The sequence below is a fragment of the Drosophila persimilis genome, unplaced genomic scaffold (assembly GCF_003286085.1).
Source record: "Drosophila persimilis strain 14011-0111.01,24,50 unplaced genomic scaffold, DperRS2 tig00000579-arrow-pilon, whole genome shotgun sequence".
Classification (NCBI taxonomy): domain Eukaryota; kingdom Metazoa; phylum Arthropoda; class Insecta; order Diptera; family Drosophilidae; genus Drosophila; species Drosophila persimilis.
Window position 1 is genome coordinate 732,060 of NW_020825322.1, and position 26,845 is coordinate 758,904.

Genomic DNA, 26,845 nt, shown 5'->3' on the forward strand with positions numbered 1-26,845 from the left:
CCACGCCCATTCGCCGCCATTGGGCGACTGATTCATGGTACTCTTTTCTGCCAATTTGCTGTGGCCCCAACTTTGAGTCTAATATCTTATGCAGACTCATAAATCTCAGACTCTACTCCTTCTTTCTGCCTCTCTGGAGCCTAGGACAGACTGAAAGATGTATGTATGTAAGATGTAAGATGTAAGATGCTAGTATGTACAGATGTATGTCTGTAAATATATGCATTTGTCAGCCATTGGTCATGGCCCATGGGAAGCGCACCAGGCACCACGGTCCTCCCAAGCCCAAGGGGACAAGAGGAAAGCTTGTCGTTTCTGGAGCCAAAATGAAGAAAAACATCAAAACAGAGTAGAAAACTATCTTTTTAATGACAGGCCAAATGTGGAACGGGAATGGGAATGGGAATGGGGTGGAATGGGGTTTTAGTGAAGGAAGGGGTTGGCTTGGCTTGGCTGTTCAGGAGGGGGAAACGGCGAAAAGACATTTGCGATTCGCGAGGCCTGGAGCAGGAAGTCGCGTCGACTCCAACATCGACATCGGCGACAACTGCGAAGAGTGCGTAATTGCTTTTTAAGCCTGATTTGAGGCACGCCCTGGCCTCACACACTCCCCACACTCCGCATTCCGCGCGCTCCTCTCTGCCTGCCATTACACCGTCGTTACCGTTACCATTCCCACCCGACAGTGGAAAATGCCCCACTATTAGCGCCAAAAGCTGGGCTGATCAGAGCTTAGAGCTCAGAGCCGGCGGCGCCTTGGCGGAAGAGACTGACTTTGTCATGTCGCCGGCCAGGTATCTCAAAGACCAACATCGCCAGACACCAGACACCAGACCGCCCACATACCCGTACGAGTATGAGCTGGAGGTTGAGATACTCTCACACACAGAGGAAGGAAGATACATAGTTATTCAAGAGACAAAGAGGCAAAACCTGAAGAAAGGAAAATTTCTGGAAATGACAGGCTTAAAACTTCCACTCAAAAGGTACAAAGACACTATAGAAGACAGGCGAGCAAGAATCCAGTCAGATAAAAGACGAAAGATACTTCAAAAGAGACGTTATCTTTTGAGGCAGGAATAATCGGAACTCCTAAGAATGAGTACCCAAGATAAGGAGAAGAAACAGAATCCGTTTTGGGTGTGGGTAGAATTTAGGGGGGCTAAATTAGGATGTAAATATTTACTCAGAAGGTAGGAGGAAGATTTGCTTATAGTCAATAATGTACTCCCTATTTGGGAATCATCGGAATGAAAGTTGTACAGTTTTTCCAATGAACAATGAACAGACCTGCTCGTGATTTCGTTCTCAGCTTCAAGTGGGTGAACCGAATTGCGAAGAGCATGGCCCCCAGGTCGGTAAAGATTGGGTTTAGAGTAGAGCTAGCTGAAATGGTATCTAGTCAGAGCAGAGCTTAATAAGGAGTTCTCATAGCACCGCAACTAGTCCAATGCTAGTCCGATGCTCATCTGGAGTGTGTAATCAGCGTGAAAACTGCAAGCTGAGTATGATTTCGCGGCCCCAATTTGAAGATAAAGATAAAGCAACCGATCTCAGCCCCAAGCGCGGCCCCGGGCTAGTCGATTAATTACTCTTCTGCCCGCCTTTGTCGTGGGCCAATCAATTAGCTCGTCGCTGGCTCGTTGTGGCCATCGATTCGGGCCCAGATCTTGTGCAAAAGCTAGCCAACCTGGCAGGCCTGTTAGCTTGTCCCTTTTGGCGGTACTCAAGTGTTTGTCACGTTCGTCGGTCTTGCGTGTTGGTTTATGTGCCTGTCAAGACGCATCTCGCTTAGGGCACATTCATAGGGTCGGGGCGGGAACAGATCAGTGAATCGGTGAATCAGTGAGAGTGAGTGAGCAAAATTAGGCAGATTTTGGGGGGAATGGCGAAGACTGCCTGGGGCTTCATTGGGGATTAGGCAATGGTGATAGTTTGAGGCGAAACAAATGGTCTTGCGAAATGGAATGCGGCCTTGGGAAACATTTGCCAGTCGAAGAATGAAATAGAACTTTAGAAGGAGAGCCCGACAACTAAAAAATGTATGTTATTTATGTACATAGGCAGAAGGAGAGAATAGATGGAACCAGAGGCCGAGGAAGTATCTGGATATCAGGCACTATACAAGACAGAGTCTTTTAGACGCAGTCTGCAGATGGGACATGACTCCAAAAAGCAACTACAAGGCAATTATAGTATATGAAGAATTTAATAATATAAATATAATAAAAACGAATCAGATAACACACTAAAACATATGAAATTAAATATTTTGAAAATATTTTATCCTGCCTCAAAAAATACATAATAATAGCCACCATTAAAAAGTACTCAAAAAAGAAGCATCCAAAGATTCGTAAAAAGAAAAAAAGAGAAAAAAAATGGAATGTGCGTCGGCCGGGAATCGAACCCGGATCAACTGCTTGGAAGGCAACTATGCTGACCATTACACCACCGACGCCCCTTAGCCGTGACGGGAACTGTACCCCACTTAATGTCCCTGATCTGATTTCAGGAGGATTCGCCATAGAAAGCAAGTTCAATTCCAGGTGGAATTTTACATTTTGCATTTTTTTTTTTTGATAAATCAGGAATAATATTCATATGGAAGCCATAAAAAAGGCACTTGGAGGAATGATTCGTATGATATGGTGGTCAGATCTTAGCGATAGTCATATCCTATTCGATATACATAAGATATACTGTTAATGGTTTGAAATTCTTTCTCTGAGCAGTGCATAAACACCTGATAAACACCAAAACACAATTTGCTACTTGTAATAAATATAAATCTGTCTGTATAAATCAATAACGAATCTTTGAGGCTTGCCCTTCGGACATTCTAAGGTAATCTTTGTTTTTTTCTCTTCTATTCCCCTTTGTTGTTCCCTCCTCTTCAACGAGTCTTCCTGGTTTCGTATCCTCCCTCTTCACCCGTTGTCAACATCATAGTTTTCCCATAGCGGTTCTGTTTTTGCGGATACGTCACGTGCTGACCGCAGCAGATCAGAGCAGAGCAGCAATAACGGTAGCTGCCGCCGCAGCAGTAGCCGCACAAAACAGTTGTACAACATTTACCGGTTTATGGGGCACGAGAAGAAACAGACGCAGACGCAGACGTTGACGCAGAAGCTGAGGGGCTGCCACAGCTGATCGAGTGAGTGTGCCTCTGCCACTGCCTCTGCCCTCTGGCTCTGTCTCCGATGCCTGCCTCTTTTCCGTGCTTCATTCATGAATGCAGCAAGCGGCAGTGGCTCTCTCGGTGGCTCTCTCGCTCTATATCTCTCTCTGCCGCGCTCTCCAGTGCCGCTGCCGCTGCCGCTGCCGCATTTGCCTTAAAAGCTTACGTCGGCGCCTGCGCGCCGTTCAGACCGCGTTCGAAGCGAGCGCTAGGCACACGTCGCGATTTTAGCCGCCATCGTCCGTCGACCGATCGACGTTCGCTCGTTATCGCCGGCCCCCCGCCCAACATCCCACCCCCCCTCTCGTAAGAGCTTCTAACTTTGCGTGTGTATGTGTGTATGTTTGTGTGAGGAGCGCGGAAATGGGAGGCTGCAACAGCAGGCGACACTAACGTCCGCCAAGTCCTGCGCGCGTTTCGAGTGCGATTGTTAGGCGCTTTGAGCGGTTTTTGGACGCGAGGCGGTTTCGGGGCGATTTGAATGCGCTTAGAATCGGTTTGCAGTGCGATTTGAAAGCGTTTGCAGGTTGCAGGTTGCAGGTTGCATTTGCTCTGCTTTCCTCTTTCCCGTTCTTTGCTTGTTGTTATTGAATCATTTATTTATTTGTTTTTTTTTTGTTGTTTGTTTCTGCTGGAGTGTTTTTCAATTTGAAGCCGAATTCGTGATTACGCGCCATTTCCGCATTTCAGGAACTGCCCAAAAGAGAAAAAAGTGATCGAAAAATTATGACAAAATAATACAAAATCCGAAGAAGTGGAAAAGAGCAGAAGAAAAAAACACCCAAAACAAAAAATAATTACTACAACGAGCACCACTCGAAACTATAACGAAATGCAAATTAATTACAGTACAATTTAACAAATAACCGAATGGAATACTAATATTCCGTGCTGTTGCTGTTGTTGTTGTTGTTGTTGTATTCGAAGTCCGAGTCCGAGTCGGTTTCGGATTCGGATTTGAATTGGATTTGATTTTGTGTGTGTTCCGCGCTAATAGTTTCCTGCACAGCGGCACTAACAATGGCAACGGCCATAACTAGAAAACTGGCCAAAATAAAATTTGTTGCGAAAGTGCTGGCTGGCTGGCCGCCTGTCCGCCTGGCCGCCTGGCGTTGCATGTGGCAGCAGGGAGCAGCAGCGGTGGCAAGCAGCTGCTGCTGCTGCAAGTCAACTTGCTGTGCTTGCTGTTTAACAAAATAAATTTTATTTGTATGACTTTTATGCGAAGCCGATAGGATGACAGCCACACGAGCATACTCGTACTTGTAGCAGCAATAGCAAACACAACAACAACAAAAACAACAATAACGGGAATGGCAACGGCAACGGCAACGGCAACGGCCACAAATGCATCCACTGCAACTACAACACAATGGTCAAAGGATTGTGGATGCTAGAAACGTGGCTTGTGGCAACGAAGTGGGGGATACCCTAGCAATCGCAGAGCAAATCCTCGAATGAGAAGTTTTTTATAAAAGAATAATGATACACATTTCCAAAAACTCCACTTCGACTGCAGCCCCTTGCAGTCTACAATTAGCAGATTCCAAGAATGAATTTTAAGTATATTTTCAATTAATATATTTCAATACATCGGAATCCTTTTAAGAGCACAAAGAATATACTAAAAATCTTTTAGTAGAGCATATACAATTCAGAGAGTACTCAGAGAGCTTCCCAAGTCATATTCTTCTAATAGGATCTCCATATCAAAGGTTCCATCTTAAAGTATTTATGTTGGAGCACTTTTCAATTCATTTAAATGGGGAGAGAGAGAGCTCCGAATATTTGTATTGATAAATTCGTTCATGCTCTCGGCTAGTTAGGGTATCCCCCCGATTTGTTGGAGTGCGTGACCCCACACATATACCCATATATGTACGCTGTTGGAGGTGCATGTATATGTGCTGCTGTGTGTGTGTCTGTGGCACGACTTGCTCTTGGACTCTGCAGCGCCAAATCCACTTGAATCGACGAAAGTGAAATTTCACTTTGCAGTTGTCTTTTGTTGCTGTTGCCGTTGCCGTTGCAGCTGCCCCTGCCACATGGCGAACTCGCTTTTCGATCAGTTTGAAAAGTGAAGAGCCTAACCTTAACGAGCATTCATTCTACAGCAGAATACAACCAAAAGCGACAGAGCGAAGCAGTGACAATGATAGCCAACACAAGGAGCAGATGCCCCAGGAGCAGCAGCAGCAGGCAGAGCACATCGATATCCCCAGCAACATCTTCATCTCCCATTAGCAGAAAATCATCAGGAATATCATCGTTCAAATCAGCATCAACAGCAACAGCAGCCACAAGATCGATTGCCACAAATCGATTGCTGGTCGGCGGCTGCCTGGTGCTCATTCTGCTGTCCCTGGCAACCCTGGTGATGGGCAAGCCCCATCAGGAAGCGCCAGCTGCCACTCAAAATGGTAAGTCCAATCATTTTGCCTCACCTTCTGCACCCCTGCATCTGCATCTGCGACTTAATTAACGCGGTCTGCGAAAGTGAAACTCTCTTTCTCCATCTCCATCTCCATCTGCATCCCCCCCTCCCGCCATCTCTATCACCGTCCGGTCCCGTCCCGACCCGTCTCTATTTCGCGCGGTCTCTCCGCTGATCTCTGGGCATTGTCTTCGGAACCGAGAATTATGGCGCATAAAGTCGTCAACCGTCGACTGATGGTCGACCATCAGCGGCCAATGGCCAATAGCCAGTGTCAAGTTGAGCTCCGCTGCTGGCTGCTGGCTGCTGGCAGCGGCTGCTGGCTTTGATTTGTGGCACCGCTTTCACTTTGGCCAGGTTTCGTAGTAGCTGCTTCGATTTCGGAGGTAACTTGTTACAGCCAAAGACTAATTCTATGAAATCAGAGATAAATGGCTACAAAATCTGCTTAAGGAAACCCGGTAGCTTTGCATGAAATGTATTTTAATTGGAGTACCACAATATCAGAATAGAATTTAACAGGTATGGAGAGTACTTTATTCCACACTACGTAGCTCCTAAAGACTTTTAAATTCTCCACGGAAATGTCAAGGTATGTATGAGTACGGGTTCCCCATTATCAGCAATGGATATTAAAACATTTGTCAGCCAGTTACGTTCAATTAAATGCTCACATCATGCCCCACCCTGCTGCAGTAGAGTCACAGTGGGGAAGGGGGCTGCACGCGCGGAGGGAAGGTGTTGAGCGAGAGGAAAACTACATAAACCTTGCCAAGACTTGCTAATTTGTCAGTAACACTCAAACTAACTATATAACAAAAGGGCGAAAGCAGACGGATGGCATCAAAGAAAGGCACAAAATTAATCAAAAGAAAAAGATAGAGGCAGAGACAGAGCCACAGCCACAGCCAGAGGCAGAGCCGAATAGGGGGAGCTGTGACATGGAGAGTCGAGACAGACCCCCGAGACAAAGGCGGGTATCAAATAACATTTTCCCAGACATCTCGCCGCGCTTACGACATCTTCAGCAATTACTGGAATAGGGGAGAGGTTCAAGCTGGGACTGGGGACCCACAGACCGCATTTTGCACTTGCTTCCGTATGTTTTCCTTTGTCATGGATGGCCTGTGCCTGAGCCTGTCTCTGTGTCTGTACCGGTGCCTGTGGCGTCTTCCCCGAACCACAACCCCAACTCCGACTCCGAGACAACTCCATCTGCATTCGCAACTGGCTTTTTCCAAAACATTTGCCGCTGTCTCTGTGTCATTATGTCATTGAGCGAGTGTGAGTGAGTGTGCCACAGTGAGTGTTCGAGTGAACATCCAGTGTTAAAAGTTTTCCCAGACTTCCCAGATTTCGCATTCTGGCCAAAACAATGCCTAGTTACGTTTCAATGCTCGATTCGGCCGGCTCATTTGGTTGTGTGTTGTAATCAAAGGAGATGTCAGCTGGAGCTGGAGCTGGAGCTGGAGCTGGCTATGAAGATGATCAGCTCTCCAAGAGACAGAGAATTGAGATGTACACGAGTATGGGAACAGCATGGATATATCTTCAAAGTACACTTACATTTAGCAACTCATTGAACCAAAGTCAAACCCAAGTAGACCTCAGATTGCATCACAGAGCAGCCCAACCGCAAGCCTTGTGACAGTTTTCCCAGCCATGAGTTGTCAAAGAGCCACCACGATGTTGGGCCGATGTTAATGGTTGGAGTGGGGGAATGGCAGTGCAGAAGAGGCAGCCCCCAATTTGGGTTAGATCTCAGCCTCAGACATGTAATAATCACATCACATCACCTCCGCCCCCACCACCATCCTCAACGCGCATTATATCAACGCTCAGCGCAGATGCTCGGTACTGAAATCCGAAAAACGAGCCAAACAATTGCCATTCATTTGCACAATGAATGAAATTTAATGAGCGCGGCTCGCATAATACAAATAATAAGTAATAATAAGTGAAAAGGCCCCAAAAAAAAGAGAAAAAACATCGTATATACTTGGCCATAACGTAATCGCCGAGCCACAGACAGAGACAGAGCCAGCGCCGAAACCAAAGCCATATAATCGATGTTGCATGCAACATTATTTGAGTATTGTGCTACAAGTACTCGTATGTAGTCTCGCACACATGCTTCTTATACTTATTCATATGTACAATATTCAATTTATTATTTATCCAATTTATGAGTATCGACGACGACTGCCGATCGACTGCCGATCGACTGCCGATCGGCTGCCCGGGGGCCCACATTGAAGGAGACAGATCTGGGCCTGTCAATTGCTCCGTTTTTACGAGCGATCACGACACATACCCTCAAAGGGGGTACATACACGGACACACGCACATAGACTCGCATCGGCATACCCCAAAATTTTAGAAAATATCGCAATGGAATTGAGAATTGCATGATTCCTAAGCATACATTACATACAAGTATGCAGGATATAGTATGGATCACATTTTCCAACCACCCAAACATTCGAAGAACATTCCTCTAACAATAGAAATTGATAAACAACTCAATGCAGCACTTTGCCCTTTCCACAGATGGGCCACATTCTGAGATTCTTAGGTAGTTGGGACTCTAGAAAACAACAAGAGCATACAAGCTTCGGCGCCCCCAAAGTATCTGTTTTTCTTTCATGTATTTTGTATCTCATTTTTCTTCACTTCTCTTCTTGGGCTACCGTTGGAGTTTAATTTTGTGGCTACTGTTGCTGTTATTGTACGAGTACGAGTACGAGTACGAGTACGAGTATCTCTTGCCGTTGCCTCCAGTTGCAGCCTTTTATAGTTGTTCGTTGTTCACAGATGTGGGACCCCGTGGGCGTGGGCGTGGGCGAGGGCCTGTGGGCGTTTGCGGTGTCCAGAAGAGAGTCGGCCCCAAATTGAACTTGTATTTGAAAAATCGATAGTCTGTGTGTGACGACTCCGATACGATACTCGAACGAGGCCTTTAAGTGCAACGGAGTTTTGGCAGAAAAATCCCGAGTGTTGTAGTGATATTGTGATCTGGAGAGACACTTTGTGGAGTATAAAATGTGTGAGAAAAGATTCCATTCCACAATCAATTCTAGAATTCTACCTTGTGTATTTCCTTTATCTAATGCCCGCATTAATAGCTTCCTTTCCTTAAGGAATTCCCAGGAGCTTCTTTGAATTTCCATCACGGTAAAAAACTTCACTTTTTTGAGCTTTGTTTAGCAGTCAGTAGCTTTTGGGGATTCCCCAGCTCAAGCCGAATGCCCTTTACATATTTCAAAGTTTGCGGTTCTCTTGATCGACTTTTTGTGGTTGATTTTTTTTTCGGATTTTTGGTGTTTCTGTGCGGTGGGCTGCTTTCCTGACCATTGCCGTGAAGGCGTTTTGCCTCTTGCCAGCAATTAACATTTTGAACTTTGGCCAGGCCAGAAACCGACTGCAAACTAAGTACTACATAAAATTGGAACAAAGCCCCATTTCGTTTATCGCTTGACGTGGCTGGGCATTGTGTTTGGGGGCTGTTAAATTTAAATGGTGAGGCTTAACCTTTAAATTCAGCGAACTGTTTGAATGGAGACCGCCTCAGTCCTCAGTCCTCAGTGGGCCCGACTGACGGGCTGGGGCTGTGTGTAATTACACACATTTTGGGACTGGCTGTGGCTGTGTTTGCGTTTCGTTATTGAGTAATGCGAATCGAAATCGAAATCCAAATCAAAATCAAAATGTACTCGTTAATAAAACGCTGAATGAAGCTGAAAGAAAGGCCGCCATCCATCAGCCAGGGCAAGACTCAATTGGGCAATCGACAAGGCAAACAAATGACATCGCCGTACGGTAGCGACAACCCAAATGCGATTGGAGTCAACTAAATCGATCGTAGATCATCGAGTTATGCAAATCGAACGATCGATAACACTCCAGCTTAGTACCGATGAGTCGCTTCGCTTACATAATACGAAGCAGTTGCGGGTGGGGGAGAGGCAGACTGTGGTTGGTGGTGGGTGCATAATTAGCTGAACTCATTAATATCACACGGATCAGATCCCGTCCCCGATCTGCTCTACATTGGGCGAAAGTGGCGGGCGGGCACAAATTAATCAAAATCCACAGCGAGCCACAAATAGAGCGGAGCGGCACATTTGATATGTATTTCTTTTCTTTCGTTTTATCGCCTTTTGCATTTTATTTGCAACATTAAATTAATTAATGAAAATGTGCGACATGCTGGGCTTTGATTTATACATGAATTGACCACGAATACCTTTCGATAGGGTATCGATAGGGTACCGATATCGTCTTAAGTTTGAGACTTGATTTGGGATTGGAGGATGTATGAAAGACTACAGATGATGTCAAAGATGATGGATAACTCTGTATTACTAGAGCCCTTTCTGTTGGATGTGCTGCTTTGGCATTGCTTAGTAGGGTTGCTTAGGGTTCCATAGGGTTCCCAAGCATGCTCATTACCCTCGAAAAGAGCAATCCCGCTTCGGTTTGGTGACTTTCATTCAAAGGTCCGGCCGCTGATTAATTGCGTTTTGTGTGTTTCGCTTTCGTCCTAACATTTCGAATGTGATCGCAGGCAGTTACAAGCGTTAAACTCTGGCTTATGCTGTGTTTCATTTGATTTATTCCTTTATGTGTCGGATATTTGGCGCAATTTGTTCAACAAAATGGGGGATGAATGTGTATGTGTGCGTGTGTATGTGGCGATGTGGCGATGTGGCTATGTGGCAAGCGACTAATTCGAACTTAATGATGTCTTCTTTCGCTTTCGCAGTGAAAACAACGTAATTGCTCGGCTCTGACCGCTCAGATCGCGCCGATCGCTCCAGCGCAGGGCCCATTGGACATTTTGGCCATTTTCGACACGCACCGCTGGCCATTGGCCATTGCAATCAATCACAACAAACGTTCCATTTCCCAAAAGCCAGCAACTGTAAAGACCAACAACAAGACTGATAGAAACGAGAGATAGACAGACAGACAGATTTGAACGCTTAAATGCAAATTGCGTTATGCCCATAATGATCAGTTAGGGAATTTTGTAATCACCCTAGACCCCAGACCGTAGACCAGGGGGACCCGTCTGCGTCCCCCTCCCAGTCCCAGTCCCAGTCTCAACTGAAAATCAATCAGACATCAGTTTAGCAGCTGCTGAAACCGGCGGGAGGATGAGCCAACCATTGAGTAAACAATCATTTGGGCCTCTGTTTGCATTGCCGCTTGCCGCTTGCCGCTCAAAGATGTCAGCCATCATTTGGATTTTGGATTGGGTTCAGGATTGGGATTGGGGGGCTTGTGACTCCGACTCCGACTCCAATACAGAGACCGGTGATTGCGATTGTACTTTGTGGCATGCTGCCACTTCAGGGCTCTGCGCAGACAGATGATGGCTGCCCTCTGGCCCAAGTGTTGTTTTAATGTTCCTCTTTCTTTTGACTGTGGCTGTGGCGTCAAGTGCGCTCCACTCTGATTACACTGTTTCCAAAGAGCCCCCAAAAATACATCATTATTAATGAAGGGGAAGCAAAGGGATTGGATCGGGTTGGATCGGATCGGATCGAAGCCTACCGATTGCTGGTTATTAAATAGGCTTTGAGATTGTTTCAATCAACAGTTAAACCCCCACCTTGGAGTGCTTCCTTTGGGTTGATTGAGTGTGATATCAAATTTGGGTAATCAAAACACGGATCAAAGAGCTTGAGACCAAATTTTGAGTTCTGAATGCGCAACGATCCTTTGATCTTGTATCATAGTTTTAAATCTTTAGAAGCAGCTCCATCTATCCAGCCATCTTGTAACTGCAATCTTTGTCGATCTTTGGTCGACACTTGGCTCTGAATTTCTGAATTTCGTGGCTCTGTTTCGCTCGGCCATTAGATTAATTGCATAACAAATTGCCACTAAATGCCACAAGAGCGAAGCGGAAAAAGTACCATGCCATGCCCCAGGTATATATGTACATACATAAAAAGCTCGTGCATATACCCATTTATACGAGTACTATATAGAAGTTGCAGGTTAATAAAAATAAATAATTGCCCCGCACTCGGACAGCAAATTGTTTTTGGCAGGCCAAAAAGGTGCAATTTGCATGAGCATGAGAGTGGCTTAGAGATTGGACTAAGGTTTATATGGAGCAGCATTAAAATCGAGCATCGGGTGGTATCTGGTGGCATCGGGTATCCATTACAGATCGGTGGTCGGTATCGGTCACGGAGCATTGAGGCAGCAGTTTGGCGACAGTTTTGGCATTTAGCGGTTTGCTTTTTCTACGACTATTCGGTTTCGGTTCGGTTTTGGCTTGGGGGCTTTTGTCGCTTAACCTTCACCTTGTTGGCCAAAAAGACACACAAAAACCAAACGAATTACGTGTAAACGTTTGCTGCACATTGAGTGCTGTCTACCTTCCTCTGTCTGTTGTCCGTTGTCCACTGTCTACCGTCCGCTGTGTGCTGTGTGCTGTGTGCTGTACGTGCCACGGCCCCCAGGTTCCAGGCCGGGCCGCTGCCAGTTTTGGGCTTTTGGCCTGGAAACGTGTTTGCGACCGCATTGTGCTGACTCAGTGCTCCAAATGCTTTTGGCGGCACAGCCAGAGATACTCGGTATCATAGATATATCACGCATACGCCAAGTGTGCAATTGCAACCTAATTAGCCATTCAGAGAGACACAAAAACACATTGAACTGGCAATAGTAATGGTAATGATAATGGGAATGGATATTTTTCCCATTTCATTCCATTTGATTTGCCTCCATTTCACTCCCACTCGCACTGCCAGTGACCGTCAAATGTTGCCAAAAAATAAACTCTTTTCGACTCTCACAATCTTAGGGCGCGGGCGCGTGCGCCCTTGTCTGTAAATATTTTGAAAGGGTCGAGCCCCGGACCGAGCCACAGACACAGCCGTCGAAGCCAATCAAATCAACTGAAATCAAATCAAATCAAATCAAATCAAATGGAATCGGAATCAAAGCCGCATCGTTAATCATAGTTGGATTTTTTGCACAGATCATATCGAAAATACATACATATACAGTACTCGTACTCGTACTCGAACTTGTGGCTGTGGCTGTGGCTGTCTGATTGTTTGGAATTTATTGTGATGTATTTTTGATACGGTTTTGATTCCCTTGCCTGTGCCTTTCCATTTTCTTGTAATTAGCCGATTGGCTGAATCTCTTTGTGAGTGATTCAAGCGGCACGTGCCTGCACTACTTCTGGACTATAAACTGTACTTCCTGCACAAAACTTGGTGTTTTTCTAAAGTTTTAATACTTTCTATCGGTGTTTGATAATAAGTGGCTGGTAAACATGATATCCAAACATTCTATCACTGTCTTATAGGTCCATTGGCACTACTTTCGGCATTGATCTTCTCATATATGATGACCTATTTGGTAAACAGTGCTGTGAAGTGCCTCAGCAGCACCTTTGTTTGCTTGACAACACTGAGCTGAAATGAAGTTAAGAGAATGAAGTGAGCCGCATTCGGGTTATTCCACATCTGTTTCAACACTTGATTGGCTGCCACATGCAATCATATGTAAGACGGACGCATTCATTGTAGCTGGCACCACACGCCACACTCAAGCACATTGATTCTCAGCCCCAAACACCAAACACCAACCCCCAGACCCCAGACCCCACTCTCAACCTCAACCACAACTTCAACTCCTGCCCCTGCCCCTGCCCCTGCCCCATCCGCAACCATCACACACCGCACCCACAGAGACGACTTTGTCTTTGTCTCAGAATCGGACGCCAAATCCGCGCCTGACTGACAGCACCCACTCGAAGGCGCAGCACAATGCATTGCACAAGCAATCAGAAGTACATGAATACTCGTAGGTCTGAGCATAGAATGGAGATACCACTCGTACAAACATTACATTGTACTCATACGAGTATATAAAGACACAGATACACTAAAACTACATTCACAGTCGCAGTCGCAGTAGAGTCGCACAAGTGCGATGCCCACCGAAGCGCTCAGCCGCTGCACAATGATCAGTGAGGCATGCAACGAGTCAGTCAGTCAGTCATACAGTCATTCAGTCAATCAGTCATTCAGTTAGTCAGTCAGCAGAAAAAAGTATGAAAATGGGAAAACCTCAGAAACAAAACGCAACTAACTAGCCCGTCCTTGGCCAGTCAGCATTATATATAATTATTTCTACAAATTCTTCATTCTTCGTTCTTCGTTCTCAAATACTCAAACACTCAGATACTATGATACTCAGATGCTGATGATGTGGATGTTGTTGATGGTGATGGTGATGGCGATAGGGAAGAACGTTAGCGGGTGTACGCCGGAGACAGAGACAAAGGCAGCCAACTTTAATGAGACTTAACGATGGGAAAAGTTCTCTCGAGAATGATTACGATAGAGTAATTTATTACACATACGTGGCCAGGCATTGCCACAGAGTACTCGTATTTGATGTGATCTAAACATAATTTACAAATAAGGTAATTGTCCGTCTGTCTGACTGTCTGTCCGTAACTCCCTCGGCCATGTTCATATGTGTGGAAGAGAGCCTGAGGGTCACACAGCGCAATACAGAACAACAGCCAGAGCCACACATTTATGTCATGCAACAGTTAGCAAAGTCATAAATAATATTTAAAAGAGCCATTTAAATGCTATTATTGCCAGCAACTAAGTCGGAGACGTAGACGGAGACTGCGACTGAGACAGAAACGAGCGCACTCAGGAAAGCTTTTGCCATTGCAACTGCTCTTGGCCAAGCATTGCAGCTATTGAGCCAACTTGGTGAGCCAGCCATCGCCAGCGACTGAATGAGTGACTAACTGGCAGTTTCATTAGATTAATAATGGTAACAAATACACATAATGGCAGATCAAGTGGTTGGCAAGCGGATTGCCAACTTTTTGGGAGGCAGCCAGCAGGCCTGTAACGATACCCTGCATTCATCTAGACCCCATTAAATATAGGTACCAAAAACTAAATCCCATGCACATGAAACACGCTCCAAAACAGCAAAATTCTTCTTCAGTCGATTTAAATTCACTGCCTTAGACCGAACCCATATCATTAACAGGGGTGAGCGCCAATCACCATCACCATCATCCACATTGAATATTTCAATAAAATAGAACATCCCTCCCTATTATGCCCAAACTGTCGAAGTATGGTATAAATGTCAAATGAAATGGAATCAGTATGGAATACCCCGATTATACCTATTTGTGTCATATGATGCCGGATCATCATCTGATCTGTTCCAATGCGTTTCCCCCCGAAATATCTTCATAATGACCGCACTCTCGGGATTTGCAGGGGAGTAGATCTATAAAATTCCGTCATGAGATACATGTCCTTGCGAAATGGATAGCTTGCGCTTTCAATTCGAAATCAGGACTTCATATTGTGTGTGTTCTTTTTCGAGTTTCCTACCCATTAGGATTGTTCATGAACTACTTTGCTTGATTGAGTACCACGATATGGTTAATTGGACACACTATTCATCGACTGATGTTTTTTGTACTTGTTGAAATCTCTATAGCACGTTGGTGACCCCACTATATACTGAACCTGATGGGATTCTTTGATGCGCACTGATTGGAATGTGTGTCTGTGACCCTTGTATTTCCTCTGTAATGCCAAGGGGATTACGATCGAGGGGATCTATACGATGCTGGCCCCGCCAAATGGTGACCCCGACAGTAGCCTGACTCTAACTGCATGTGGAATAGAACAAATTTGATTTATCAGATCGAATGGAACAGCTAATGTGCCTTGTTCTCTGCTAGCTTCTGGCTGCCTGCCTGCTGGCTGCTGGCTTGCTGGCATTTTGATGTTCGTGAAAAGCCATAACAAATCATTTCGACGAGTATTTCAATCTCAATTGCCAGAGAACAGAGAACAGATGCTGGCCGAGAATTCGCAAGCAAAATGTTTGACATTTAGCTGTTCTGCATTGTTGTTCTTGGCTTGGTTTTGACATTGAAGCTCATCGCAGACCCAAGTACAGAGAGATCGTTCGACAGCACCGCTGCGGTTTGTTCTGCTAATAATTTATGGCATTTTCACAGATCCAAAACACAATCTGAAGCCGAAGTCGAAGCTCCAGGTAAAGCTGAAGCTGAACGATTTCGAAAAGAGTCTCTGCCTAAGGTCAGGCAAAGACTGAGCGGACATTAAGTAATTGTTGTTTATTGGAAAATGTCATGTTCAATTAGTCGATCGGGCGGCCAATGTCAGGCTCAGGTCTCAGTCTCAGTCACAGTCCCAGTTGCCGTCTCCGTCTCCAGTTCAAGTCCCAGTCCCCGTCTCCGGTTGACGTGTGGCAAATGGTGCGGCGTAAACGTGGCATGCAACGCTTCACTCTGTCAGCTGGGGAATTGTGTTAACAAATTGAGTTATGGCCGAACGAACGCCTGAGCGGGGCATGAGAGCATCAGGTGGCTTTACAGAACAGGTGCCCCAGATCCAGTTCCAGCTCCATTTCCATTTCCATTTCCAGCTCCATTTTCAGTTCCAGCCCAACTCATGGCCCAGCCCCGGGTCACAGTCATTACAACACTTAACGCATTGTAAGCCATTAACCAACACAATAGCCCTGATGTCAGCCGGAAATATGCCCTATGGGGGGCCCTAGCACTAGTCCCAGCCGAAACGATCTCTAATTACAAGCAAAACTCAGTCTGGCGTAAAACTGCAGCTTAATGAATCATTTCAATGACGATGCCGGGGTCACAGTCAGAGTCAATTTAATGATAACACAAACGGGGCTCTGAGCCGAAACGCGTAACCCAAGCGACAGGTTAATGAGAACTGGAGAACGGAGACTGGTAATTGGAGCTGAGTGTGACCCAAGTAGAAATAGACTTCCTGAAGTCAAAAGGCTGTACAATATGCAGAGAAAATGACCGCCCTTATTTAAGGTTTAGGGTCACATGGTCCTAGCATCCGGTCCTCTCACCTACATATCTATTTAGGCTAGGCTAGAAATGCCTTCCTTTCATATGTTATCTGTTCGGTCAACCAATATTTTCCTTCAGGAAGCATTCGTTCTTTTCCGTTATACTCTCCCAGCTCTTATTCATCATCTGTCAGCGACTCTGCTGTCTTTCCAAGTAAATTGATTGCTTGGATAACTCGTCATACAGCTACAGATACAGTTGTTAAAAGATACACAAGAGCCTATTATAACGTTTATCTGTTGAATCCTTGACATTTGTCCTTCGACTTGGCAAATGCTCGACGCGTCAGAGTTGAATGAATATTTCTTGTGCTCGATATGAAATATACGGAAATATATTCCAAGTGCTCCACAAAAAGGGAATTGTCATGAATTCATGGATTAGTTGGGGCTATATAGTAGTTAGATAAGAATGGGAAAGGATGTAGATCGTAGAATGTGGAAGTTGAATCCGGTTGATTCAATGCTTTTATTTCCAAACGGATCGTTTTGGGGAATATATGGAATAAATTGGTTTAAGTATTCGTAATAAAACAATAACTGCGGAATATGATTGTGCTGTGGTTCTTCATTGACTTGAAAATACGATAACCTTGAGGAACTTTGACTTTGGCGGAGAACATATCCTCTTTCCACTCTTTCCACTCTTTCCAGTCATGCCACTTTTTCCACGCGAACAAACAGAGTGCATTTTATGACAATATATTACTTATTTTCCCAGCCACGGCGTCACAGTAGCGGAGCCAGCATTGAGCAGCATTGAGATCTACCCGTAGATTGAGCGCACAAGGCAACTCAATTAAGTGCAGGCGGCTTCGCACTGAAGTTGTCATAAATAAAGGCATTTGTTTGTGTTTGCGCTACCAGAAAGAGGGGGTGGATCGCGGATGGATGCTATTTATAAGGCGGCCCCCCGTTACCGCCACAGACCCATAAATCAATGAGCCAGCAAACCGTTGAGTGGAAGATTTATAGGAACCGTCTCTCTCGGGATAGTCGCGTTGCTCAGTCGGGGCATGTACGAGTACTCGTACCGCAGACCACATAAAATCGAATCGCTTATGCATACTCGTACCTTATGGAGATCATGTTGGCATGCCGAGCACGGAGCACGGAGCTCGAAGCTCGAACGAAACTGAAACTGAAACTTAAATTGAAATGGAAACCGAAAGCAAATTAACTTGGTTCATGGCTAAAAGATGGCTAATTGCCGCGTGTGTAGAAATTAGCTCCAATGCTAAAGTTAGAGCATGTGGTAGGTATTCAAATCGGAGCAGACTCATTTATCAAGCGCCGCCAGTATTCAGCTGCTTCTTCTGGGGCATAATTGGAGAGCAATCATTAAAACTGAAACAGAAACTAAAACGTAGTCAAAACCGAAACCAAATCGAGACAAAGACATTCTATGAACACATAAATGAGGTCTAGCATTGAGCTGAAATGCCTAATTCTACATTGAATGCGAATGCCAATTGCTTTGCTGAATACGGAATCGAGTTGAAGATGGATCCAGCATATAAAACCCGATCCGATACTCGATATACGATTGTGCAGTAGTGTCAGGCCACTCCCATGCCACAAGCCAACAGCTGCTGCTGTTGTTGTTGTTGTTGTTGTCGTGTTCGTGTCTTGAGTCTTTTGTTTCTTTTGTTTCGCCGGCATGACATTTCGCACAGAATTCTTCTGCCTCTTCTGCTGGTCAAGTTAAATGTCATTCTCTCCATTCGCTCTGAACTTTAAAGTTCAAGTGTACATAGACAGAGCCTAGCAATTATGGATAGTTACTTATGTATTACCAGCCAACAGGGCTGGGTCGCCCGCACATCGCGTATGTTGCCTTTGACCCATGCGGAAGCAGGAATTGATTGGAAAGCAATGATTTGGCAATGGCCAAACCGGAGCACTCCCAAAGCCAGAAGTCGAAGCCAATGATTGATAGCCATGGAGATCTTCGAGATGGTCTCGAGATGAGTAATGCTTCGCTGTACGAGCACGAGCACGAGCACGAGCACGGGCGCGAGTACGAATAGTTGTAGATACTCGTTGTAGTTGGGGCGTGCCCCGTTTCTGGGGCTGGGGCTGGGGCTGGGTCTGGGGTTGGCTGCAACCTCGACCGACGGATTTTCACAGCGATGAGAAAAATGCAAATTTAATTATGCTCCAACAACACACAAGACATCTTAAATGGCAGTCAAGTTTACTTGTTCGTTTGTTCAGCTGTTCAGTTTTCATTAATTTGGTTGTGCTTGGCTTTTGGTGTCACTCCGACACTGCCAGGCTGCTAAGGCTGTCCCAGACCATGGCATAGAAACCATATATTCTAGCATAATGAACACCAGACCTCAGAGTCAGAGTCAGAGTCAGAGCCTCACTAACAGCCTCACCCTCACCTCGTAATTTATAGCATCGAGCATCGAGCATCGGGCATGCGCCGTGTGGACCCCGGGCCGCATCTCCCAGAGTCAGCAATTATTATTGACAATTAATGGGCAGCATGTGCTTGGCCCGGCTGAGGCTGTTAGCCGCTTGCCTGGCAAGTGGTTTGTCTTGAAATGCGATTCTCGGCAACTCGTCCGATTGGATTTTCTCAGGCATACTCACTCGTATGTGCATATGTTCTCTGGGCCTCCCACCCTGAACCAAACTGACATTGACCGCCTGCATCGCCGGCCGGCTACGATTCAGCTTCAGCTCCAGCTGAGTCATCATCATCATTGTCATCATCGTCATCATCATCATGAAACTGATGCGGTGCGACTGAGGCTGGTTCTGGCCAGATTCTTTTCGGCCAACAGTCAAGTGCAATCGAATTGCAAATGAAGACAAATGAAGTGCTTGGCTTGCAGTTGCAGCTCCGACTTCAAGGTTGGGTCGCCTCAATCTCAATGCGGAAAACATGACACGAAAAAAACAGAAAAATACCAATACCAGAAACGGAGACAAAACTGTCATTAAAGTGTAACATAAAAAGCAGCTAATTGCCAACATTTCGTTATGAATGCAAGACTCTGAAACGACCTCATAAATAACCCAGACACGACGACAGTTGTCATTGCAAGAGACCCCATACTATACCATCTATCAGTCTTCCCCGCCGCCAACTGGTGTGGACTATGGGCACTACTAACGTTCCGGATTGCGAATACAGTACTACTCCAGAATATGGGCAAATAGCAAAGGTTGTGAGGTACTCAAAGGTACGGAAAACCAGCTCACAGTGATTGCTGGATCGCTGATTCGCAGGAAAGTGAAAGTTATCTGTCAAAGTATTGGTCGGTATTGGAGCTGAAGCTGAAGCTGGAGTTTCAGTGGAGAGGAGAGAAAAACTGCCTGACATTGACAGACAAAAGGTCAAAGCTAAGCGACATAGACACGAATAATACTCGTACTTTTCTCCCTCGACTCCATAATTATGTTGAACACCCAACCTGTTGTGGATCGGTGCAGCAGTGAAAGTGACGATTGCATTTATTTTTTTTTTTTGATTTTGAAATTTATGAGATACAGAAACAGACAGAGACTGAGACTGAGACTGAGACAGCAGCTGAGATAGTGAGAAACAGAGACGGTGATGGTGACGGCAACCAGGACAGAGATAGACTTGAAGACAGACACGAAACAACCCACGACCTGATCGGTGTGTTTACACGCATGCGGTGCTGTAAGTGCCAGCAAAGTGCCGGAAAATTTCATAGAGCCGCTGATGACTTGCCACAGGGAATGCAGCGGGGAGACTTTGACTGGGGAGTGCCCCACAGCCTCTGTCTCTGTCTCTGCTCTGCCTCAACCGCAGCCGCAAGTCGGCTCCAGGCGATGCGATGGTGAAAACGGATAAGATTGAAATGAATATGAACTGTGAGTGATGGAGAGGCTTGGGAAATGCAACGAAAGTGTTGGCGAATGTCTTTTGAGGATTGGAGGATGGCATACGGGGGGGAATGCGAAAGAGGAGCAGGGAAGGATAGTGCTTTATCTCCAGAAGAGTTACCGAAGATGAAACTCGATTTGCACAACTCTTGAGGGTTGTACAGTACCTCCAGGGAAGCACAGAGTGTGTTAGATTTCAAAATTCTAATAAATTTGAAGGATTACTAGCGGCTATCACTCCTCATGGGGTAAAAGAGTCTGGGGCGTCGCTGCTCAAAATCTTGAGTATTTGAAATGTAAGCCTATTCCCACATTGATTCAACTCTGATTCAATCTTTTGATTGGACGGCTCTTCCTGGACTCTCATTTGCATCTACGTTTCTTCAGCGATCGTTTGTCGTGTGTCAGCTTTGTGCAAGGCGATAAGTGGGCCTACCCAAGAGGCAGGCGGAGATGATGATGATGACGATAATGATGGACGCATTGAGGCGGCCATTTAACGCCCACTTAGGCACGATCCCCCATTGCCCCATTACTCAGCCGAGCACTAGCGAACATTGCAATACACAGATACAGCTAGTCACAGATACAAAAACAGACAGTCACAGTCACAGCTACAGATACAGATACGGCAAGGCACAGAGATACAATAACAATGTGTTAATTATACGGCTGACGCCCACGCCGTAGCTGTAGCTGAAGCCAAAGCCCACCGCTGAAAGCAATCAGATACAATCAGCGAACTGAAATTGAAGAAGTCCCATGGATGGGATGGTGACGATGACGATGACGATCGCAATGTGCAATTTTGTTTTGTTTGATTGTGGCCTGTAAATGAATAAACACATGTCCATGTCATGGTGTTTGCACACTCACAGATACAGATACACTCAGAGCACACTCGAACAGACACCCATGGGATTGTTGTGGGCACGACGCGCTCAATTTAACGCATACGCCCCATTGTACCCGGCCAGAGTGGAGCAGAGTCGTGCCAAGAGACGCAATAACATCGACATCCACATCAACATCGACATCGACATCGTCATCAGGGTCATCATGTTACAAGTGCCCCCTACTGCTCCTCCTCCTTTTCCCACTCGCGTCTGTACGAGTTGGGTATATATAATTACGAGTATGCACCTCATGCCTCATGTCTCATGCCTCATGCTTTCCTCTTTTGAAATCCCTCTCCTTTCTCTCGCTGTTTTACTCCACTTTTCCGTTTGGCAAACTTTATGGTGCTTTGTCTTTTTAGCACTTTCATAACTCGCGTAGCGCACATAAAAAACTCGTATTAATTAGATAGCTCTGGAGTTTCGGGTGGATGGACGAATTGCCACAGTTGAAATGGGGCTGCGCTCAGTAAGATTTACATTTTAGTTTGGTCAATGGCCATTTCTTGTAGATATTGTAAATGGAATCCACTTGCAGAAGTTCTGATCCAATTCCCCAAAGAAAGTTGAAAAATCAACAAGTCGTCGGAAATTTGATGTTAATAAATGAAGTATGAGCGTTCTGAGACCTTCTGTATAGCTTAAAAAAAAAATTACAAGGGCAATAATGACTTTACAAAAAATAACGTTTTGTTTTTGGCCATTTAAGTGGATCCTGGACCACTTCCGCCAGGTATGGGTTCTGAACAAGTACGATCCCAGCCAGGAAAATCCAGAAAATGTTGGAATTTTTTCTTGTGCTTGGGAATGGGATACTGCTCCCATCTATTGGCTCTCGAATTGTGAACTAGTCAGTTGTAGTTACGATTTATAGAGAATGCACTTTCTAGACCTGTTGAGGATATCGTTTGGGTAGAAACAAAAGAAAAACTTAGCCACACACGAGTATTGTTACCGTTCACCAAAATCCAATAAAAACAAATTAAGAGAAAGAGTCTCGGAAGAGCATCTATACTCAAATACAGACAGAGGTAAACAGACTGATAGAAAAAGATACTTATAGGGAAATGAAAATGGAGGTACAGATTGAGATAGAGAAAGAGCTGAATGGAAGAGTGGAGAAAGCCAGAGCTCGTGACGTTTTGTTTGCTTTGATTTTCATATCATTTGTTTTTGGATTTTTGTTTATTTTATCCACTTTTTATTGCATTTTGAAGCCGTGGAGCTTTCGCTTCAATCGCAAATCTTTTCGCTTTGAATGATGGTTGATTGATGAGCCACTGAAATAGACAGACAGACACTCCAAATGGATTCGATTCGAATTGAATGCTTTCGGCCCAACAGTTTTGTATGATTTTATATTACAATAAAGGTACCGCACTGTACTGGAATGCCTGTCCCCGTCCCTGCTTATTGCTCTGGATGCATGGAAAATGCCCACAGATCGATGGCTTTCCAATTTGTTTTGGGTGTCTTTTGTATCTGTTGATCGATTATGTGTGGCAGTGGCCAGATTCGGATCCCACCAGCCAGCCAGCAAGCAGCGACCAGGCGGCACCAGCCACAAAACGAGGCAATTTTCTAAATTAGCCAAATCGAATGGCCGAAACGTGCAGCAGCCACCAGCCACCAGCCCCCAGCCCCATGCAAGGCAAATAAATAATAATAAAGTAATCTATACTTACCACACGACATATCGCTCGATGTGTTTGACCCATTTCTGGCAGCAGACGCGGACCCGGGCCGAACACTATCAGACATCGCTCGAAAAAACCAACCAAAAATACTCGTACTCGTACTCGTACTTTTTGCCAGGAGCCCGATTCGGAGACGGCCAGAGACTAGAGACCCAAAGCACTACCCAATTACACTTAACAAACTCATTATGTTCAGCGGTTGCCGGTCGCAGACCTCAGCATTAAAGGAACGCTCGCTCCGAGAGGTCGAAGTATCGAATACCCTTGCTGACCCATACTTATCATGGCAGATATATGATAAAGAACCTTGGCCGAGGTCCAATTTGATTTATTTACATCTAAAAATCCTATGATGTGTGTTTTCTATCGGATTACGTGGCTCCTTCTCCTCGATCCTCATATCCTCATTTGCCCACTTGACTTGTGTGATACGAGACTGCATTCTAATAGATAACTGAAGCACCCGTGAGGAATCCCCATAATCTTAGCACTAGTTGGCAAATACTCTATTTATTGGCTTGGAAAATGCTTCATTCTCTTCGGTGAAACATTTCATAATAGCATGGGACCCTCCGAAAGCGTATGGAAACTACCAGCGGGTGTCAGGCCAAGAAATTGCCGCCAACATTGCATGCAGTGAAAACTCTGAAAAATTCCAAACAAAACAAGAAGAAACAAAAAAAGACAGAAACACCAAAAAAGATACAAGCAACAAAAATTGTGTTGAAACTAAAATTGAGTGGAAGCAGGCAGCATATGAAAGGCCGGCTCCTGGCCGAGGGTGGGGTCCGAGTGGGGCCTGGGGCCGAAGAGGTTGGTGCGAGTACAGAGGGGCCAAAACATTTATGCCTAGAACCCAGGCGACTTACAATTTATGCCAGCTGCCCGGCTCACATTATTATCGACTTTTATCGATACGACATTTGACTGCTCACCAGACCCCGAAACCCAAACCCCAGACTCCAGATCCCAGACCCAAACTAGACTCGGACTCGGAGTCGGACTCAGAGGCAACTCAGAGCTGAACATGTCGCTGGACGAATGTAATTGAGTTGGCATACGGCTCGGCGAGTCGAGTCTGGGTCTGCCACTGTCACTTCCCCAAGAATTTTACAAAGAGTCAAACACACGGGGGTTCCTTATGGGATAGAAAATTGCTGGAAATTGGTCATTATCCAAGGATCGAGTCTTCCACTGCACTCAGAAAATAAATATTTTTCAGAATGTTAGCAATGTTCGAAAATGTCCACAGGTTGGATCGAAAGTATTGCAAAGATCCAAAAGTAGAGGATTGCCTCTTCAATCAGATCATTTAGCTATATTAACTTCCAGGCCTCAATTACCATACTCGCAAAGGGTCGTCGGATATGGGTCACAAGAATTCAATCAAAAGGGAAATATAAGAACAAAAGCAAATGTTTTTAGTTTTTGATGACTTTACAAAATAGAACGTTTGGTTTATTTATTTTAAAATAAGTTTTTTACCCATTTAAATGGATCCTGGAGCAGTACCGTCACATAGGCATTCTGTAGGAGTACTTTGCCTGCGAATGCAGTCAGTATCCCAGCTAGGATGAAACATAGAAGCTTTTTCGGAATCTTATGGTACACCGTTTCCTCTATCTTGACCTTTAGCAGGTCTCGTATTTCTTGGAATTGAGCGGGAGTCAGCTCCATATTCGGATCTAAACCTAGATCCTGGCATAGTGTCACCAATTGATTGTTTATTCCTTTCGTTTTGTACTTGGGCATGGACAACTTCCGCCATCTATTGATTTTGAATATTCTCATTCTGGCAATTGTTCGCCTTCCTACCGTCAGAGATCCAGTGAAATTATTCATTTTAGATCTGAAAAGCAAAGTTGAAAGTATTAAGCGTTTTTCTTCAAAAAGTTTCTACACAAAATAATATTTTACTTGTTTTGTAAGCCTCGGGACAATTTTTACTAGCGACTTATAGAGAATGCCTTCTCTAGACCTACTGAGGATATCGTTTGGATTGAAACAGACAGATTGATCAGGATTTTGGTTTATTTTCTTTTTGAAGGATCGTGCTTAAAGGTCTTCACCTGACCGGAAATAGTGTCGAAAGACTTTCGTTTCCTTTTCAGCCTGTGCGTCAGCCTCTTTCGTAGTTTCAGTCATCGTTATGGTGGACCAAAAACACATGTTCGGCAACACATTTCACCACTTGATGTCAAACATCATACAAAGACGTTAAGAGTCTTCCGCTGCGCCGCCACGCACCACTCAAAGCCGCCGCAGGCAGAAAGCTCCCGAGACTCGAGTGGCGCTGGCCCATCCACCATTCATCCACCGTACAATCCACATCCACATCCCAACCCACTGAAGCAGTGAAGTACTGAAGCAGTGAAGCACTGAAGTCTTTTCTTTGCAGTCGAGTCTCTAGCTGATTTCTCTTTTCTATTGCAGCTGAGTTCCCGGAGGAAGATGGAGACATGCTGATGGAGCCGAATGAGTTTACCCCGATCACGGTGCTGCGATCCCAGGAGCAGCACTTCCACATGCCGCCCAGCACCCAGCTGCAGCCCAGACAGTTCCAGGCGCCCATCCGGCAGGAGCAGGAGCCGGAGCAGGAGCAGTTCCGACCCATTGCCAATCCGAACACGAAGCTGGTGGCACGCTCCGATGTGGGGGCCGATTCGCACAGCCAAGCGGCCCAGAACTTCTATCCCCCGTTCTACCATGAGGCACCGCCGCTGGGTCACTCGCGGCCTTATTTTGGAGTGAGCCACGGCCACGGATCCGTCTCGGAGAGCACACCCCTGTCTCTCCCATTACCTCTATTGGCGCCTGGACAGCACCCCGGACAGCAGCAGCAGCAGCAGCAGGTGCAGCCCCAGCCACATCCCCATCCCCATCCCCAGCAGCAGCCGCAGCATCCGCAGCAGCGTAACTTCGATGCCAGCATCCTGGGGAGCGGGGACTTTGGAGTGCTGAGAGGTGGCACCTTCTACCCGGAGGAGGAGATGCCCTACCATCCGGAGGACAACAGCGATTACATCTACGGGGACGCCAACAACGGACACGGACGGCCCACCGAGGGCTTCGTCCAAAAGTACACCTATCCCGAGGAACAGTTCGCCAACTTCCGGGACTTTGCCGACATCAACACACCTGCGGACTCGGCTTTCTCCCAGTTCGTGGTGGTTTATGCGGCCAAGAATGCCACCGCCCCCAGCACACATCCCCATCCGAAGAACATTTTTGAGCAGCTAGAGCTGCTCGACCGGGAAAAGGCCCTCGAGGAGGCGGCCCTCAAGAAGCAGTCGGCCAGACCAGGCCAAGTTGGTGGCCAGGCCAAGGTCACCTCCAAGTCGAAGACCAAGCTGGCCAAGACGAAGCTGCAGAAGAAGTACCGGAAGAAGACGAGTCCCAAGTCGGACCCGCTCGACCTGGACCCCCTGCTGGCCCTCAGCTAAGCGGTGCGGTGCGGTGCAGTGCACTCAATGGTGCCGCAGTGCGCCGGCCGGCGAATCATATTCATTTCTCTCCACTGTTAGATTTATTTATTTTATTTCCAGATGAATGCAAATGCAAAAACGCCCACACCGCCCACAAATCAATCGCGTCTTACTCTTAAGAGCCCCCCAAGATCCCTCAAATTTTGTGCTTCATTCCATGCCACTACCACTATCACTATCACTGCCACTGCCACCCCTACTCAACATCCTCAACAGTTCTCCAATCCAAATGTATCTTTATATTTTTTTTTGTTTTACGTCTGTCTGTTTGTCCTGCATCATTCCTGTTGTTAATTCGTAATCTTAGCCCTTAGTCTACTATACTTTATATCTCTATATATCTTATA

General features: G+C 45.8%; 1 protein-coding gene and 1 non-coding gene across 2 annotated transcripts; one reads left to right on the forward strand and one right to left on the reverse strand.

Moving 5' to 3' along the window:
• Nucleotides 1-2,389: 2,389 nt before the first annotated feature.
• On the reverse strand, nt 2,390-2,461 carry Trnag-ucc. The gene has a single exon. It is a non-coding gene; the product is annotated as a tRNA-Gly (tRNA).
• Nucleotides 2,462-3,404: 943 nt separating this feature from the next.
• On the forward strand, nt 3,405-26,845 carry LOC6598340. Its single transcript, XM_026990534.1, has 3 exons — nt 3,405-3,487; nt 5,296-5,601; nt 25,447-26,845. The coding sequence occupies exons 2-3, from the start codon at nt 5,334-5,336 to the stop codon at nt 26,454-26,456; spliced, it is 1,278 nt and encodes a 425-aa protein (XP_026846335.1). The 5' UTR covers nt 3,405-3,487; nt 5,296-5,333; the 3' UTR covers nt 26,457-26,845.